Genomic DNA, 20,108 nt, shown 5'->3' on the forward strand with positions numbered 1-20,108 from the left:
ATGGTCGGAGGCAGAATCAGACCCGGGCCCTGCAGTGAGGACTCTAGTTTTATCCATCTGTTAAGCTGGTGACAGGTTTTTGTTGTTGCTTATAAATTCAGTTTGTAAGATTTCTGCATGGGATGATTTGATCACATATTTTTTGCTTTATATCAACTCTATGATTTATTTTGAGTATTTAATGTTAAATAATCTCAGAGTGCAACATCAAGAAATGATGGTGATTCAGAAATAAATAAATAAATATACTCTTTATTCCTTAAGCCAAACACAATATTCAGATGAGAATAAAATGCCAGGAACATTTTATAACCTGGAAAAAAATCAATGTGCTTCATGTGTTCCTCTCAGAGGTTGAACCAGCTGTCGTCAGGTTTTCAAAGTCAAATTTGGTCTGAAACTCTTTTCATTCACACTTACGGCATCAGGGAAACTTCACAGTACTGATCTACATCATCGTGTGATGGATGGATCCAAAAAAAGTTAAAGGAAGTGATAAAAAGGAAACAACACATTCAGTAACTTCAGTTTTCTGATGATCTGACAGAGTGAAGAGTCAGACGCTGTTCTTCTGAAGTTTAACGACTTTTCTGCATCAGAATGAAAATCCTCCATTTTCTCTTCTTCTGCTTCTTGTCAGGTGAGGACTGATGATCTTAATGTTGCTCTTTAATTCAAAATATACTCAACTTTATAAAACACTTTATGAAATACATTTATCTACTTACACTAAATAATGTTGTGATTATCCATCTTGTTTTAAATGTATTATTATTATTTTTCATCTGACAGGTCCAGCTGGGCTCGTCAAGGCAAAACATAATATTTGGTCTGCAGCTGAAGGATTTAATGGCACGCTTAACTGCAACTTATCTTTGTCTGGAAGCACAAAGTTCTTCTGTAAGGAAAAATGTCAGCGAGCAGAAGATATCCTCATTAAAACAGATGGAAGCACAGCTCAGAGTGGCAGATACAGCATGAAGTATAAAGATGGATCTCCAAGAAGAGGAATTGTGTTTTTAAGCTTCTCACAAATGATCAAGTCTGACGCAGGAATGTACAGGTGTGGTTTGGGAAGATCTTCTGCTCCAGATTCATACTTTGACTTTGAGGTCAGAGTTTCAAATGGTGAGTTTTTACTAAAGGTCACTGAAATTGAAAATGTGGAGACCCCCCAGGTCTAATTTAGTAATGTGGATCACTTTTAGATCAACCTGTTCAATCAATAAATACAAGCACGTTTTACCTGTTATTCCACTTACAGTTTTTTCTGAATGCTTAAACCCTAACTGTGATTCCTGTAGCACAATCTCTAAAACTATTCAGACTTATAGCAAAACCACTCACTGAGTTTGCAAAACTAAAAGCACAAAAACTGCTTTGCACTCAGTTTGCAATTTTGTAACACACACTTTGCAAAACTGTAGGCACAATTCACTGCACAACACTCAATTACCAAATTTCCAACACACTCCTAGCAAAAGTATACACATGTATGGCTATCATTAACACTAATTTGCCAACTGTCTGGCACACTTTCACATGTGAAAACTTTTTTAGATAATTCGTTCACTTTGCAATCAGCCTAAGCACTATAATACAGGTAAGCTGTGTGTGCGGAGTACAATGGAGGGAGCAGGAAGAGTGAGAAGTAGAGGAGGCCGAGGAAGAGGACGTGGAGGTGAAGAAGTAGGATGAAGAGGACGACAAGGACAAGGAGGAGCAAGAAGAAGACGAGGAGGGGGGAGAGGAAGATGAGGAGGGGGGAGAGGAAGGGTAGGAAGAGTAAGAAATAGAATTGCTGATGACATCAGAGCTACAATAGTGGACCATGTAATCAACCGTGGAATGACCCTGAGGGTAGCTGGCCAACGGGTCCAGCCTAACTCGAGCCGCTACACTGTAGCAAGTACCATAGGGACATCTTGAAATGAGAATCGGTTAGTACAGTCACTTCGCACAAAGATTTGTAGCACTGCCATATGCCAATGAGAAACACACCAATACCATTGATGTAAAAATACTGAAATTGTTACTTTACAGAATTGCTAGATGACCAGATGCTGGGGCAGAGGAAGCATGTTCACTGCAGACCAAGTAACCCATATAGTCATTATGGCGATTGCAAATAATCCTATACTTGGAAATAAACACTTGTGTTTGTTTTGATGTGTTTGAATAAACACCAGTACTTGAAGTTTGGATCCCTCTATGCTTATGGATCTATGACAGAAGTATGAGCTCAAACTGACATAGCCTACCTTGTGCACAGGGAAGGCAAAAGCCAGATGTGTTTTGTATTCATACCATCAGTGTGCAGTTGGCGCATTGTGTGCTTAGTAGATGATGGCTTGTGTGTACTGTTTGATACGGAAACACCATTTTTACAAAGGTGTGAAGAGTTAATCTAGCTGTGTTTGCTTTTGCAAGAGAACTACAATGTTTTGATGATTGGGTGACAGGTTTTCTTATTTGTGTGAAGAGTTTTGCAAAATTAGCCAATAGTTACAAAAAATGTGCTTAAGCAATCAGAAAAAACTGTAAGTGTCCATGTTATATGGCATGTGACAACTGTACTAAGATAACGTTTTAGCACCTCAGTGTAAAGCCTACAATAATATTCAATGATTTATTGATTCAAATTCAGGCTCTGCTAAAACCGAGTTTTACACCACCTCCAACTATCAAAGTCTAAAGCAAAATCTTGCTTTTGTTCAGATTTTCTTTTCTCTATAACTGATTTTGAGCATCAGTATCATGGTTTACATCATGATTTAAATAGATGAAATCTACTAATTTAATTCCTATGATGGAGAGTAACAGAAGAAATGTTTTACCTAAAAAGTTGATGATCTTCCAAGAGTGTCATCATGCTAAAAAGAAGTTAGTCACCTTTTTTATATACAGGCTCATCTTCTAGCTGTGAGTCCTGAGAAATGCCTCAAAAAAAGGACAAATGAAAAAAAACAAAAACATTTGCAGTCACACCGGTGAACTTCAAGGGTCTATAACGCTGCCCTTTAAGTTCATAGTATGTATGTTACATTTTGCATGACTTCATTAAATATGCAACAACAAGTTTTGATTCTCAGAGGATCAGGTAAGAATGTGTTTTTCAGATTTTTCTGATTTATTATGAAATGATAACTGTGCTCATTTGATCCATGAAATATAATCATAATACAACAGTGTAAAAAATGACCCAACACACTAGTATGTTGTATGTTGTATGCTTGTGGGGTGTTTATTGAAGTGCCACACACGTGGCTTTACGTTTCGGCACATAAGTCATAAGCACACAAACTCTCTCTCTCAGGTCTCCGCCTTCACTATATATATAGGGAGAAACCTCAATGGTTAAATGACCACCACCTGTCCCTCCAGCCTCCTTGGCACTGCCCCCTTGAGCTCACTGCCCCACTCCTCCCCTGCAGCTGAGCCAGGGACCACACCTCCCCCACAAACTGGTTCAGTTCAGACTAATTAATGTTCTTCTATTTCACAGATCTGGATAAAAATGTTGGTTTTTATCGCACACAAACTGAGGGAGAAAAGATGACATTGGTATGTTCCAACAACACATATGGACACAGGAAGTTCTTTTGTAAGAATGAGTGTAAGAATGAAGGGGAGATCCTCATTGACACAACTAATAACAAATCTGAGAGTGGCAGATACAGTATTGAATACAGACCAGGATCTGTGTACGGACTGTATGCAACCATCACACAGTCGTCCAAGTCAGACACAGGAAAGTACATCTGTGGTTATGGGAACCCTCTGTCTCCTGATTCATGTGTGAATGAATATGTTCTTGTCATTGATGGTAAGTTTCTTTTCAAAACAGTAAAAAAAAACTGTTAACTTTTGGTGACTTTGAGGTGAGATTGTTGTTACTGCCAGAGATCAGCTGATTGGTTGAGACATCATTATACCTTTCTAACAATGCAATACAATACAATACAATTTTATTTATATAGCACATTTAAAGACCTGAAGGCACACCAAAGTGCTTCACAGTAATATGGAGAGTCAACATAAGTCAAAAACAGGGTACAAATCAGGCACAAGCACAGATAGGATAGAGGCACTAACAGACCAGGAGAGTTAGATAAATACAAAATATGCTATGAAGACAAAAACAGCAGTAAAATTAATAAAAATAATACATTTAATAAAATCTAATAAAAGATTTAAAAGTTTAATAATTAAAAGATTTAAAAGGGTATTAACTGGTCGGGAAAGCCAAGTCAAATAGATATGCTTTTAATCTTGATTTAAAGGACTGGATAGAGTCCAAGGCTCGAATAGAAGCAGGGAGGCTATTCCAAAGGTTGGGTGCAGCTGAAGCAAAGGCACGATCGCCTCTGGTCTTCAGTCTAAACTTAGGTTGGGCCAGGAGTAATTGACCTGATGATCTTAATGCACGACAAGGAGTGTACAAATTAAGGAGGTCAGTGAGGTAGCTGGGCGCAATGTTATTCAGGATTTTAAAAGTGAGTAGCAAGATTTTAAACTCAATGCGATATTTGATTGGTAACCAGTGTAGATCAACAAGAGCCGGAGTAATAGGGTCAAATTTTCTAGTGCCAGTAAGAAGGCGAGCCGCAGCATTCTGAACGAGTTGCCGCCTTCGAAGAGAGAAGGCTTGGAGACCACAGTAGAGAGAATTACAATAATCTAACCTGGAGGTCACAAAAGCATGGATAAGTTTTTCCAGGTCCCTGTGTGGTACATAATGCTTAGCTTTAGAAATCTAACTACAGATGATACTTGCTTATCGAGCTTAAAGGAGCTATCCAAATAGACACCCAGGTTACGCATAGAATCAGAGAGAGAGTTAGCTAGGGGCCTCAGCAGGGCAACAAGCTGGTCTCGAGGAATATGGCTGTCAAACACCATAACTTCAGTTTTTTTCTAACATCAAATAAAGGACAAATTGTTGAAGTCTGGATGTCCGATCTCAGAGTATTAATTTCTTGTTGTGCTGATAAATTTATTCCTCTGTTGATTCACAAATATAAACCATATTTCTTATGAAGCTTTAAAAAAACATACAGATATTTAAATATAGTAAGTTTCACAGTCATAATGTGCACTAATAATTTTTAATCAGAGCACATATCATATACGAAACATCATTTTTTGTATTACTAAAAGTTTTTTAACTATTTGAAATCTAAGGTTATGTGTGTTTAAGATGTGTGAGCTCCACTTTGAATCATTTTTTAAAGTTGTGATGGTGGAGCTAAAATTGAGGGCAAAACATCATCATCATCATCATCATCATCATCATCTTTCACTAAAGCTGAGTGTTTCTACTCATGCAGGTGAAACATATGTAGTGCGCTTTATATGAATTTCCCAGTCTAATGTGTAAAAGAGTATCAGCTTATCCATCAGCTGATCTGATGAGACTGACACTGAACGTGACTTTGTGGTTTATCTGAAAAAGTAATAATGATGTAAAGAACAGGAAAGCAGGCAGCTGAGTGATTACAGATCTTCCCTATTGAACTTACACATAAGCTTCATGTTAATGCTGCATTTAGTGCTTCACACGTTTGTATTTACCTGTATGATGATATGATTCGTTTTACTGCATGTGTCTGTATCGCTATTGATTTAGTATTGATATTTTTTCTGTTTGTTGTTCACAGATTCAAACCCACCTGCTTCCACACTGCAGACAGCAACAACACAGAGTGAAAGTGTCACTGCAGGAGTCTCTACACATTGTCCTGACTCCTCCTGGCTTCTGGTTGTGCGTGCGTCCTTGGATGGTGTTTTGCTGATGGCTGTTTTCCTCATGCTCTGCTACATTAGTAAGACAAGGAGGAACTTTGGACTGAACACCAGAGAAAATGACACAAACATAGAGGTGAGTTTGTGTCACTTGTTTTCATCACTTGTCTGTTGTTGCAGGTTTCAGTGAGCGTTGTTGATTCATGCTGTCAGTGTGACTTTCTCAGTGAAATGTAGTGAAAAGAGGTGATGTTACCTGTTATTACGGTTTCTTCAATAATATCCTTGTAGTGTTAGTCCAATAATCACACAACTGGTATGTTAACGCCAACTTTAATGGTCGCCTTCTTTCGTTCAACCACACAAAAAAAACTGACCCTCCAAAACTTCTACTCCCCCTTCCCACCTGCACGTAGCCATGCCCCCCTTCACTGGACACTTGCGCAGTGGGACAGATACATCTTAACAGTAGTTACATACAACATACAACATATTTTTTGGTCCTTTGAGGTTATTCCACAGCATCATAATTTCAGGATGTCATATCTAAAAGTGTGAAAGCCCCTTTAGTTCTGTTTCCAGACACTGTAGTACATGTATGCTGCTCTGAAGCAAACCTGTTTAACTTCCTATGATATTTATAATGTTACATTTTTTTGGGTTTGTTTGTTTCTCTTGAATAAACTTTGTGCTTCTGTTTTTTTAAAGTTCAATTTGCATTAAACTGTGATGCTGCATGAGGTTATTGTCTTTTTTTTTCAGTTATCTGTAACACATGAGAACTGGGATCCAACCATCAAACACAAAGAGTCCAAAAGCAACAGGACAAAACCCACTCTTCATTATTAAAGACCAAAATCTAAAAAGTAAAAATGAATTTTGAGATTTGTGATTTCACAAATCGATTGCTATTTCCCAACTGTAACTGAAAAATGTTGTAAACATTTGGTTTTATTTCATTCATTGTTGTCTACTGTATGATTTATACATCTATGCACTTACTTATGATAAATATCTGATAGCAGATAATTATCTAACTTTGCTTCTGGAGATTTGTTGTTTGTTTGTGTTGTTTGCTGTTTGTTTTGCATTCCAGTAATCTGATCAAGCACCTCAACTGGAGAATTGCAGAATAGACCCTGTACACGAGAAAATGCTAACTTCCTGGTTTGAGACCGGATGTGACGTTGTACATTTCCGGTTGCTTTACTTTGCGGTCAATCGCTACTGTGTAGATATACTCCAAAATCATGTCCAAAACTCAAAAACGGAAAGATCGCGTTAAGTTACAAAGAGCAGAAGGTGGGAACACTCGCCACGGTTGTGTCATAAAAAATCTAATGATCAACTTTGACGTTTAAAGAGTTTAGATCGATCAGTTGTTTACATCACTCAACACAAGCAGAACTGCATCACTGCATGCAGAAGACACATCGTCCACATTCAGAAGCACATCTCTGTATAGTGACAATTATTATGATTTAAACAGGCAAATATTCAGCATTCAAACTACAGGTGAAGAATAGTCAAACCAGATGTTTCCCCTGTTTTGTTGATATCAGCTAGTCAAGTACACACCTACACAGCATGTTAACAAACCGTGAAAAAAAGCCACAAAAAATTTTCTTTTTTTTAAAATCACATTGTTTCCTGCATCCTGATCGCTGCAGACGATCTCCTCCGTGACGTCTCTCCTGTACAGTTAAGAATCGCTGCATCGATCACTAGCAGTGTGACTCTGAGGTGCAGTATTGTATGTCGACGAAACGTTTCGCACCGTCAAAAATTAAAATTGGCTACTTGATTTCACCTATCGCTGGTTATTTTTAGAACATAACACCCGCGATAAACGAGGGACAGCTGAGAAATATAACATTTGAATCCATTTTCTCTTTTGCTCTGAGGCGCGGGGAAAAAATATCGACAAGTCGATGAACATCATTTACAGACATATTGGGTAAATGCCCAAGACATCTATAGAAATGTAAATCGCCGCTTGATTCATTCATTTGCTTAACTTGATTTGGGCCATAAACAAGGCGCGAATAGGACACCGGAAACAAAGCTCCCCACAGGAGTTTCCACACCGGAAGTAGCATATGCTAATGTGCACATAGTCTATTTCCCATGTTGGGTTTTACATGTGAAACACTTTGCACTGAAATTGATGAGAAATACAACAAGGTTTCTTCAATCTGACAAAATGTTAGACATAATAGTGTCTAATGAATGTATCTGGGGACTTTGAGTAAAAATGTGCCTGTTGTTCTTATGAACCCTGTGTCTCAAATGTTTAGTCAGTTTCATTTTCATGTTTGTTTTCCTTTTGTCCCTGTCAAGTTTATGCATCTTAGTCTCTGCCTCAGTGTCTGTTTCGTATCTTATTTTTGTCTTATTTTTGCCCTTTGTGCATTTAAACCCTTAGTTAGGAGTAAATGTGGATTTCCTGTGGCAAACATGAATGTCAGTTTCTCGGTTTATGAAGGTCACCTTTAACTATGACAGTGCTGAGATACGGACCTCCTGTGAAGTTGTCACCATACTAGTGATGAGCAAAGCGAGACTTCGTGAAACATTTGAAGTCTTTGTGCTTGTATTAATGATTCCAAACAATCTGAAACCATCTCCACAGTGGCACCTGCTGGACAATTTGGCTATTTTCACGTCCTGATCATATTCTGTGAAATGGTGACACAGACAAGTTCTGCACAACTTCAAACAAAACCACTTATTATATCAGACTATCAATATCTTCGATCACTACATGTTTTGGAGAAATCCTCCAAAACAATTTGGGTAATTAGTGGTACAGTAGAGTACTAAGGTCACATTAATGAAAGGAAGGAGTTTTACCTCAAAATAGTGTTTTGAGAAAAGTCGAAATGTGGAGATTACAGTTGTTGTTTCAAGCCAGACAAATGCCACAGCAGCTATACCCTCACAAAATGCCTCAGTGAAACAAAACAATCAGCTGTCTTATCATGTCTTGTGATACAACATGCATCCTCTTCATTGCACAAGGGTGTAAACATCAATATCCTTGCTTCTGTCCATTGCCAGACATTTCATTTTATACTAATCCAGCCAACAAGTTTGTGTGTTTGTTCCCTTCTGACCAGATGCAGCTTTCTGCACCACCACATGGCCTTATAACTCTCACCACTGTTTATGTGCTAAAAGAGAAATAAAGTTAATAAATACCAATTCTGAAGTAGAATTTCGCTAACTCATCTACACAAGTCATTTAGTAGACTGTATATAAGCCATAAGAGGTTTGTCTACAAACAACAGTTAATTCCACATTTCCACTTCAAAAAAATAATAAAATAAATCAGTAATATATATTTTTATTTATGTGGCCTCTAATAATTTCCGTTTTATATATTAATCACAGTCGAAATGTGTGTGTGTCTGTGTCCTCCCATGCTCAGAAGTCTGGGCGCTTAAGTTAATTTGCCAAGTTTGAATTAGCAACTAAGGAAGAACAAACTTGGAGTATTTGATGTTGAGAAACAGCTCTTCTCTTTTGTGGCTCACTTTGTTGCTGCTGCAGCAGTGGCTGTGACATGAACTCTGCCTCATGTGTTCAGAGAGCTGCACACTTCACCAAACTTGAAGGAGCTGTGTGTGTGTTTTGCTTTCATTTGTGTTTCCACCTCTGGCCACCAGGTGGTGCTCTTTTGTGTTTTCTTTTCAGCTGAGTTCTGTTTTAGGTCCCGTTAGTGAGGAGACAAACAGATGTTTCAAATTTAAACCATTTAAACTGGCTCAAATAAAAGACCTCTTTAGTAACTCGGCTCCAAACAGACACTGACAGCAGAGAAGGAAACTGTTTACAGCTTAAAAAACAAACAGTACTGGACTCCACCTGCTGGAGGCGCTGTGAGCTCACTGGACCCAATCAAACAGATTAAAATACTCCTGTGTACTTTTCTCTTTCTTCAATCCTCACCTTTTCAGATTATTTTTTTTATCCTACTCTCATTTTCAAAGATGCATTTTTTCATTTATTTACAGATTTTAATTATTTTGGTTAAATGAATCCAAACAGTCACTTTTAAATACACTCTAAGAAATAAAATGTTGTATTTACTCCACCCAGTTATGTCAACTGGTTCCACACAACTGGGTTAGTGAAATATAAAATGTATGATACATTTAACTTGAACAAGAAATTTTAAGTACATCTGATAAATCTACTCAACCAAAACAAGCTCTACTGAAAGTATAGGATCAAATCACTTTAACAGAATCGCAACTTACTCTATACAAGTTTGTAAATTAAACAAATCAAGTTTGTTAATTAACCTAACTTTAATAACACTTGGTGTGTATACTACACACATATATACACGGGAGAAGTAAACATACACTGACAGAATATGCAAGAAGTCAAGAAGAAAAAATCCGACTGTTTTCATCTTGATTCTTTTGTCTTCACTTTTCCGTTTCTGTTACATTTCATGAGTCTGTTTTAACACGGAATAAAAACCAGATCTCAGATTGTAAAACTGTTTCTGTTCAGTCAAGAAACACAGACTGGAGGTCAGACTGTTTTTATTGATTATGAACTGAAGAGAGACGTCTCCACAGCGTCCAGTTAGCCATAAGCTGCTCTTCTTGTATCGGCAGTACTAGAAGCTACATTTGGATCAACACAGACTAATAAATGGATCCAGAACCATCCAGATCAGTTGTTGTGAAAACTGGTCACATAGTGGTGATATTGCTTTTCTCCATGAACTAATTGTACTGTAATGTTATTAATTTGCATAATAAGAGAGAGACACAAACGTATAGTTATGCAATGTAAAAAATTAAAGACACCTAAACAAAAAATATTTAGAGCCTGCAGCGCTCATCATCACAAAGTCTAACCAACAACGTCTAAAATGTCTAAATTATATGTTCCAAAGATTTCATCCAACAGTCTAAGCATGATTAAAATGTGTATAATGCAACAAATTTAGTAATAGATGATAGTAATGCAACATACAGTTCCTCTTTCCTCAGCACTAAAAGTCCTGTGGGTATTTAAACTGTAGTATATAAGTAACAACTGATATCTGCTCTTTAAAAAAAGGCACCTAAGATGATAAAAAAAATTTTCAGGAGAATCAGTCTGATCCAACATCTCTGGACTGAAAAACAAACTAATATATGTACGAGACAGTTACCTGATATACTAAGTAAGAAAAAGTATGAAACACCAATGTGAGAATATTTCTCTGCACAGTAAGTTCATTATTCTGAGTCAGCACAGAGGTGGATACTAGAGTCAGGCTTCACCCTAAACCCAGCATATACAGGTTCAGTGAAGGTGGTGTTGAAGGTGTGCAGGTGGATCAGTTTATCAGAGGAGACACTGTAGAAGGACACAGTTCCTGCAGAACAGTCCACATACACTGCTACTTTGTGAGAGAGAGCTGAGGGGAGAAGAGGGATGGCTCTTTCTATGTAATTGTGAACTACATAGTAACCCCTGTCATCACAACAGTTGAGACTCCAGGATTGGTAAGTCCTTCCAAACCTGCTTTCATCCTCTTCTCCTTTCCGTCTGATTCCTCCATAAACTACAGCAACATGAACCTCTCCTCTCCACTCGACCTCCCAGTAACAGCGACCACTCAGACTGTTGGTACACAGCAGCTGAAGCCAGTGATTAAACCTAAGATCATGATCAGGATACAGCTGGTCTTCTTCCACATGTGTCACCTCCTTGTTGTCATCAGACAGTTTGAGGTTTCTGTGTGCTGTGTTTGGATCCAGCGTCAGATCACAGAAATCTAAAAGGAACCGTGAGAAAAAATGTAGAACAGTACAAGATTGTGTGAATGCAGCTCATAAATCAAAAATACTTACATTTCCTTAGACCTGGTCTCATCCACTGGACTCCTTGAGGCTCCACACTGAAATGAGCACATTATCTTTTAGTGTGCAGACGTGGCCTTTATGTTCTCTGATTCATCTTTTCTAGAGAAATAACCTTGTGTTTTATTTTATCTCTTAATAAAGTCAAACAGATAATACGGTTCTAAGGTTTTATGTATCAAAGCACAATTAAAAAAATAAATCATCCGGTCCGTACCAGGTTCTTAAATTATCTAAATACCTAAATACAACCTTCAGTCTGCTTTATTTTCTGCCTCCCTGTGTTTCTGTCACTACAATGAACACTGTGCTTCAAATACTATTTTCTCTTTCTGTTAACACGTGTGAGGATGTTTCCGTTGCTTAGTTATTCAGTGCAAAACAAAACAAATAAATATATAGAACAAAATATTTTGAGAAAAGACTGCTGTGTTCATTCTGATAATGACAAAGGCTTCAGACTTTTTGAGTCTGAATCCGTTTTTCAAGTCAAGTTGTTCCTGTTATTGTTTTTGTTTTGTAGCTTCGGTTATTTCCAGCCTCAATAGACCTACTGAGTCCTGCATGCAGAAAACAATAAAAAGTTCAATGAGAAGATGATTTTTTTCTCGATTCTCAGGAGGCTATGACAGCAAACATTCCAATTAAGTCAATATTTATTTAATTACACTTTGAATCTGAGTACTTAATTGAACTGAGAGCATATATTATTCTTCCCAATCACAATTAAAAATAACGTGTTCCTGCACAGATGACTTGTTCATGAAAATAGGAATCCTGGTGCCTCAGCTGACTAAAAACAGGGAGGTAAGGCTGTGACTGTGTGGAGCATGAAGTGAGGACATAGGGAACGCAGCAGGAAGCAGCAAAATGAAACTATAAACTGGATCACAGACCCAGAACCATCACAAAGGCACCTGTCAGATCTGGGGTTAAACACATCAAAACCTCACTTAGCCATGGTCATGTGATGTTGGTGTTTTGATTGACACAGTCTTGAAACGTCAGTATCGAGGGTCCAATCCTTATGTATTTGTTACATTCTCCTTCAAGCTGTGTATCCTTCCTCGTGTTTTAACTGTGATTGGTCATTGAGTCATTCACCCACACAGCTGCCCACTTAACTGGACATACAGACTGTATTACTGGCAATCAGATCAGTGGTTACCTTACAATATGCTGGAGAAAAAAATATATTTTAGCTTTATTTCCTGTTTTCCTACCAGAGTATGACCAGTTTCACATGTGGATCCTCCTTTAGAGCAGACAAAAGCTTCATTCCTGAGTTTCCTGGATGATTATAGCTCAAGTCCAGCTCTTTCAAATAGGAGGGATTGGAGCGCAGAGCTGTGGCCAGAGAGGTGAAGCCTGTTCCTGTGATCTGACAGCCTGACAGCCTTCAAACACATACAACATGTCACATCATTGTAATGAACTGCTCTGAATTTGATGATGTACATGTAGTCAAATTAACAGATTCTGATTTCAGTTAAAGTAGTTAAAAAACAAACAAACTGGCTTTTCTTCACTCAGTTTTAAAAAAGAACAAAACACATTGACTTTCTGTCTTTTTTGCTATGATGGACAATCATAGATAAAGTCATATTTTTCTGATTTATGAAGTGTGTGTTTCACTTCTACTCTATTGTTCTCTCTCAGAACTTACACCACAACAGAAATTAAATCTATAAAATAATGACAGTTGTGAAATACCCAAATCTCCTGAAACAAAGAATCAGCTAACCTGAGAGTTTCCAGCACACACTGTGGACTCCCAAGTCCAACACAAAGCAGCTTCACTCCTGAATCCTGTAGGTTGTTGTTACTCATGTCCAGCTCTCTCAGTCTGGAGGACTGAGAACTTAGAATTGAGGAAAGAGCTTCACAGCTTCTCTCTGTGAGGTTACAGCCACCCAACCTGGAAAGACATGAATAGCAGTGAACTTTCCAAACTTTTGAAATAAATACTTTAAAGCAATGTCTTGCCAGGATTAAAATGGATACTTACAGGGCTTTGTTGCAGGCTTTGACCACTGGCAGCAGCTGCAGAAGAGCCTCTTCAGAAGCTGAATATTTCCTCAAGTCAAACACATCCAGACATGCTTCTGATGACAGTAAGATGAAGACCAGAGCTGACCACTGAGCAGGAGAGAGATTAACTTTGGACAGGTGTCCTGAACTCAGTTGATGCTGGACCTCCTTCACTATAGAGTCATCATTCAATTCATTCAGACAGTGGAGTAGATTCATGCTTTTATCAGGAGAGAGAGCGCCATTCATTCTTTCTTTAATGTACTTGACTGCTTCCTGATTTATCTGTGAGCTGATTCCTGTTTGTGTGAGCAGGCCTTGTAGGAGATCCTGATTGGATGGTATGGAAAGACCAAGGAGGAAGCGAAGAAACATGTCCAGATGTCCATTTGGACTTTTTAAGGCCTTGTCCACAGCGCTCTGGTAGAAATGTCTTACTGAAGATTCTCCACTCTGCACTGAGGCTGTTTCTTCTTCTTTCAGCAGGTTGATACCAGAGTTGGTGAATGTCAGATTGACATGAAGAGCAGCTAAAAACTCCTGAATGCTCAGATGGACAAAACAGTAAACTTTCTCACGGTACAGCCCTCTCTCCTCTTTAAAAATCTGTGTGAACACTCCTGAGTACACCGAGGCCTCTCTGACATTAATGCCACACTCTGTCAGGTCTGTTTCATAGAAGATCAGGTTTCCTTTCTGCAGCTCCTGAAAAGCCAGTTTCCCCAGTGCTTCAATCATCTTCCTGCACTCTGGACTCCAGAGAGTATCTGTCTCAGCTCCTCCATCATACTTGATGTTCTTCAGTTTGGTTTGAACCACCAGGAAGTGAATGTACATCTCAGTCAGTGTCTTGGGCAGCTTTCCTCCAGCCTGTTTGGTTTTTATCACACTCTCTAGAACTGTAGCAGTGATCCAGCAGAAGATTGGGATGTGACACATGATGTGGAGGCTTCGTGATGTCTTGATGTGAGAGATTATGGTGTTGACCTCTTCCATGTTACTGAGTCTCTTCCTGAAGTACTCTTCCTTCTTTGGGTCAGTGAACCCTCTGATCTCTGTAACCATGTCTATATATTCAGCAGGGATCTGATTGGCTGCTGCAGGTCGTGTGGTTATCCAGATGTGAGCAGAAGGAATCAACTTTCCCCTGATGAGGTTTGTCAACAGCACATCCACTGATGTGGACTCTGTAACATCCGTGAGGATCTCAGTGATGTGGAAGTTCAGAGGAAGTCGACACTCATCCAGACCATCAAAGATGAACACAACTTTGAACTTTTTAAAGTTACAGATTCCTGCTTCTTTGATTTCAGTGAAGAAGTGATGAATAAGTCCCACTAAGCTGAACTTTTTATCCTTCAGTGAATTCAGCTCTCTGAATGGGAATGGAAAAATGAACTGGATGTCCTGGTTGGTCTTGTCTTCAGCCCAGTCCAAAGTGAACTTTTGTGTCAGGAATGTTTTCCCGATGCCAGCCACTCCTTTGGTCAGAACTGTTCTGATTGGTTTGTCTCTTTCAGTCAAAGCTTTAAAGATGTCTTCACACCTGATTGTTGTTTCTGGTCTGTTTGGTTTCCAGGAGAACATTTCAATCTGTCTGACCTCATGTTCAGTGTTGACCTCTCCGGTCCCTCCTTCTGTGATGCAGAGCTCTGTGTAGATCTCATTTAGAGTGATTTGGTTTCCTGGTTTAGCAATTCCCTCAAAGACACACTGGAACTTCTTCTTTAGGTTACATTTAAAAGTATTCTCACAAAGTGGATCAGGATTTTCTACAGGAAAGCACCAGAAACATGTGTTATGATTACAGAAAATGTGACAATTTCATTCCTGTAAAGACTGAATTTATGAAGAGAAATCCTCTCACTGCTCTGCAGACAGTCAGCCAGCTCCTCCTGTTTCATTATTCTCAGGAAGTTAACTGCAAGTTTCAGAAATGCCTCTCTGCTGCTCCTTCTCTGCTTCTCTTCCTCACTGTCCAACACCTCCTCTTCATCCCTCTGACACTCTGAATAATCTGGATTCAGATCATTCTGCAGCTTCTTTAGTTCGTTCTTCACAAAAGTGATAATGTTTCCCTCCAGCATCTGGAAAATGAATGACACAACCTGAATTAACAAAAATCAGATCTTCATTGTAAAAATAAATTTTCACAGATTTGTTTTGTGTTTGTTTTCAATTTAGCAAAAATACCCTGTACTTATGTTCATTTTACAGGAAACAATGAAAAAAAAAAATATAAGTAAAATACGCAATTAAAATTATTATTATAGTTAGTTTTGTACAGGAAACAATAAAATAATAACATAAATTAAATTAAATAATTTCGGTTATTTCATGGTACATTTTCCCATCTTACATCTTATGTTCCCTGTAATTTCCTGCAAATTCCACGTAAGTACAGGGTACTTGCACCTTATTTCCAGGTCGTGTTATAAAGTTATGCTGAAGCTTTGCTTTGAAAAAGTGTTTTATAAATAAAAATAAAGTAAAAAATTAATTCCCTGTTGAATTATTTCTGATATTTTGCCATTATTTTATGATGAATATTATACTGTGCAACATGAAAATAATTACAAACAGAGGTTGGTGTACATGTACAAACCTTAAATACTGAGTCCAGATCAGTTTGATGCTGCAGACTCTCCTGATCAGCTCTGTGGAGACATCATGAAGACATTAGAACCATTTTGCACAAAAATACAAGCCAAAGATTTCTTCTTCTACTGTTAGATGATCTTCCTGATTAAAACAAGCACAACTGTGCTGTAACAAACCTATTATGTTAATTTATAGACTTATTTATTGGACTCCACTAGTCCAAAACTAACAGGTCAGTGATCGTTCTGTACCATCACTGACCTGTAATGGTTCTTGTAATGACCATATTATGGATATCTCCTGCACATTGCATCATCACATTAAAAAAGTCAGATTCGTGTTGTTGTGTTGAAGTGTTTCATTTTAAATTTGACCTTTGTGCCTTTAAAATACCAGCAGCAAGTAAAAGCATCTTACAGCAGCAGCTGAAGCTTTTTTCTGAGTAAAAAAACTTAAAATACACATTAAAAAATTGTATGATGACACTTTGAATTAGCAGCCTGTCAGTCTTACACATGGAGCTCTTTAATCTCAGGACTGAGGCCAGGTGTGCCACAGAGCTGTAAGGTAAATGTGAAATGTCTTACTCCTCAGCAGCAGCAGATTTTGTTCCTTTAAAGTTGACGATGTTATCCTTTGACCAATCACTCTTCAAAGACACACAGCTGGGTCCAGGTTCAGGTTCAGGGGCATCTGGTGTCTCAGTGATCCTGGTGAACAGAGAAAAAGACCATCAGGAAGGGAAATCACATTTTTCGCCTTCAGACACAAAAAGTACTGGATAAACTTTGCAGGGTTAAATTGAATGAACAAAACAGAGAGCAGGTTTGTTGTAGAGAGTTACTGCATGTTGTATGAAATCACTTCTGTTTTTGTTCTTTTAGCAGTGAAGATAATGCGACAAAGTTTGCATCAAGAAGATAATGTGAGGTTTTGTGTGTGATACCTTTCCATGTTGGTAAAAACCTGCAGTCACCTGATGGAAGAGAAAAGTGAGAATAAAACACAGATTTTTATTTTTTTCTGTTTATTGAGATATTTGATAGTGATAAGGTATCGCTATCAAATACCTGTTTAATTATAATAATAGTTTTATATTGTATTATATTATATTATATTATATTATATTAAATTATATTATAATTAAGGTTTCATTGTTTGTCAAAAAAAAATCTGAAATAAAGTGAGCTTTGATCTCTGGCAATCAAAGAGTCAACAAACAATCATTGTGATGATTAAACTTTTTAAAGAGGAGATTAAATAGAAAACAAATAATGAAAAAAAAAACATACATGATATAAATCAGATCAAAGATTCACTTTTTCATCATCTTCCTGAACACTGTCTGTCTGCAGCTGTTTGCTGTCTGCACTAGGATAAGATCTGATTCTGTTCTTTCTCTATTAAGGTTTTGTCTTACTTTCATCACTTTATGCTTCAGGAGTTTGACTCTGTACTTAAGTAAAAGTATTTTCCTGCTACACATCGTAGATCACATAACACACATTTTAGAAACCATGCTCTTCTTCGGCTGTCTCAGCTTTTCTTTCATTCTTAGACTGTGTGTAACCACTGCAGGATTTAAAGAAACATCTTAACATAATACAATAAAAACATTTTTAATTAAAAAAAAATTAATTAATTAATTAATTAAACGATTCAAAGCTCACCAAATGTCCACCATCAGTGTGTTTTATTCTGTAGCTCACTTCCTTGTTTTTCTCTTATATGTTAGTGATTTGAATACAGGTGCTCACTGTACTGATGACACGCCTACACTGTTATACTGGTTAAACTGGTTAAACACTGCCTTGTTCTGGTGTTTTGCTGAATTTCCTGCCCCTGGCTACTGGATTTCATCCATCAAGTAAAGGGTTTGAACAACTAAACATAAATTATGCAGTTACTAAATGGCGTAAAACATTTTAATCGAATAATAATTATGTTACGAACTGTAGGGCTCTGCGTCCTGACAAAGTCAGAAATGATCCAGCCACCTGAATCAAAAACATGATAAACTACACAGAGAGCTCATCACCCAGAGGATTAATGGTTTTGTCAAAGCACATAAAACCATCATCTGATTGTCTCAAAACACCAAATTCATGGTTCATGTCTCACCTTTAGTCCTTCCAACAGAGTCTGTTCTGCCTGCAGTGGGAAACCTTCAGCCTCCTCAGTCCAGTAAAAAGGTTCTCAAAGGTTTTGTGGTCACGAGCCCCTTTCAGAGGACAACATTATCCCATATAATCAGCTGATTTGGTCTTAGCTTCACATGATGATGTGCACTGACTGAAATATTTAACCACGTTCACCAGATAGCTGACTGGCTAATAATTCATTGGTAGCAGGACAGAAGACACAGAATTACAGTAAAAATAAATGAAAGATAAAATACGTACGTTTGCCGTGTGTCCTTCTTTCACTCTACCTTTTTCATCAGCCCTTACAGGACAAAGAACCAAGTGTAGTTTCATATGCAAACACAGCTGTCACGCCCGGCTGCCTGAGGTCAGGTTACATCAGCGAGTTTGTTCCTCTGTTTGTGTTCACAACAGCCTCTGTTCAGTTTTCAGCAACTTCGAAGAAACACACAGTTATTATTAGGTTTGGTTTTATGAGTAATGTTTGAAGACATCAGTAAAACAGGAGTAAAAAATAACAATAATTATGTGTGTGTGTTGACCTTGAAACAAAAACATATGATCCTCTGTAATAGGAACTAATATGAGCTCATGTTTATGTGTCTCTTTGGCACACTTAGAAATGTTAATGTAGGTAAGCTGGAAAATTTATTAATATTAATAATAATTCAGTGTCCAATCTCAGGTCATCGGCTCAGACGCAGTTTTCTTTCTCTCTACCTGAGCTCACCAGCTCGGTAACAGCCCCACTCTTTGGTGTAAATGAGTCTTTTTATTTGCTTTCTGTAACTTGATTTTTCTTACTTATTGTGTGCTCACTGTCTGCGTGTTTGTGTGCACAAACTCGACCAAATAAAGTTAAAAAAAAAATAAATCAAAGAATAAATAAGTTAGGGGTTAAGAGTCAGAATAGTTCATTAAATGAGTAAATGAGTAATGAGATGTTTCCATTTTTTGTTAAAAACTGATTCAGTGCTAGTTTCACTGCACTCCTTACACTGGTGCAATATTCAAAGATGCCACGAGATGGTCACAGCACTCAGGAGGAACCTTAAATTTCTCAGAGAAGTCCTGAAGTTAAATCCTGCAGTCGACTTGAACACGTGTTTTTTGCATCTCTGTTCAGACGGTTGGTGGAATCTCATGTTTGTTCCTGATTCTTCACTTTTGTTGTTGTTTCAGTTCCAGCCTGAACTTTGAACTACATGATCACACAGTGGATTCTCCATTTTGTGCCAAAATCTGTTTTGAGTTTTCAACAACAGGTGTTTAAATCCACTGTTTCCCCTGTTCTGTTGGGCCTGCCTGTGTTAGAGACTAAAACATGACACACATCACACTGGAGTGGGTGTTCACAACCAAACCTGACAGATCCTGGAATTATATTTTTATCTTCTGTGGAGAGATAACTGATCAAAAAATATCTGTCCTGTATTATGTTCATGACAATTTGTTTGGCAGAAATCTGGTTTCATTTAACACAACGTATTCACCTCAACACCTGTCATGTTCATGAAGGACTTGAGGTGTCAGAGTCTCAGGAAGGACGAATCAGACTTCAGCTGTTCAGACTCAGGACTGATGACTCGGGACTGGACCTGTGTCAGATGAACACTGATCATGGCTTCAGCTCTTTTGTCAAACTGAGTCTGAGAAAAAATGAACTTTTTTTAATATTTCCTTTCTGTTTGAATCTAAAAGAGGCCTAAACACACA

At 37.9% G+C, this 20,108-nt stretch overlaps 2 protein-coding genes across 2 annotated transcripts; one reads left to right on the forward strand and one right to left on the reverse strand.

Annotated features, from left to right (window-relative positions):
* Positions 1–600: 600 nt before the first annotated feature.
* Positions 601–6,594, forward strand: LOC146635731 (polymeric immunoglobulin receptor-like). Its single transcript, XM_085350200.1, has 5 exons — positions 601–640; positions 793–1,128; positions 3,506–3,826; positions 5,694–5,881; positions 6,508–6,594. Exons 1-5 carry the CDS (start codon positions 601–603, stop codon positions 6,592–6,594), a joined length of 972 nt encoding a protein of 323 aa, XP_085206326.1.
* A 4,386-nt stretch (positions 6,595–10,980) lies between these two features.
* On the reverse strand, positions 10,981–16,945 carry LOC146635732 (protein NLRC3-like). Its single transcript, XM_085348211.1, has 8 exons — positions 16,836–16,945; positions 16,253–16,304; positions 15,515–15,734; positions 13,625–15,419; positions 13,361–13,534; positions 12,840–13,013; positions 11,608–11,654; positions 10,981–11,531 (listed from the first exon to the last, which is right to left on the reverse strand). The coding sequence occupies exons 3-8, from the start codon at positions 15,732–15,734 to the stop codon at positions 10,990–10,992; spliced, it is 2,952 nt and encodes a 983-aa protein (XP_085204337.1). The 5' UTR covers positions 16,253–16,304; positions 16,836–16,945; the 3' UTR covers positions 10,981–10,989.
* Between the last annotated feature and the right edge of the window lie 3,163 nt (positions 16,946–20,108).

This window comes from Diplotaxodon limnothrissa, linkage group LG3, assembly GCF_057381915.1.
Source record: "Diplotaxodon limnothrissa isolate DT_005_m linkage group LG3, D_limnothrissa_male_GT1.1, whole genome shotgun sequence".
In the NCBI taxonomy this organism is placed as follows: Eukaryota; Metazoa; Chordata; class Actinopteri; order Cichliformes; family Cichlidae; genus Diplotaxodon; species Diplotaxodon limnothrissa.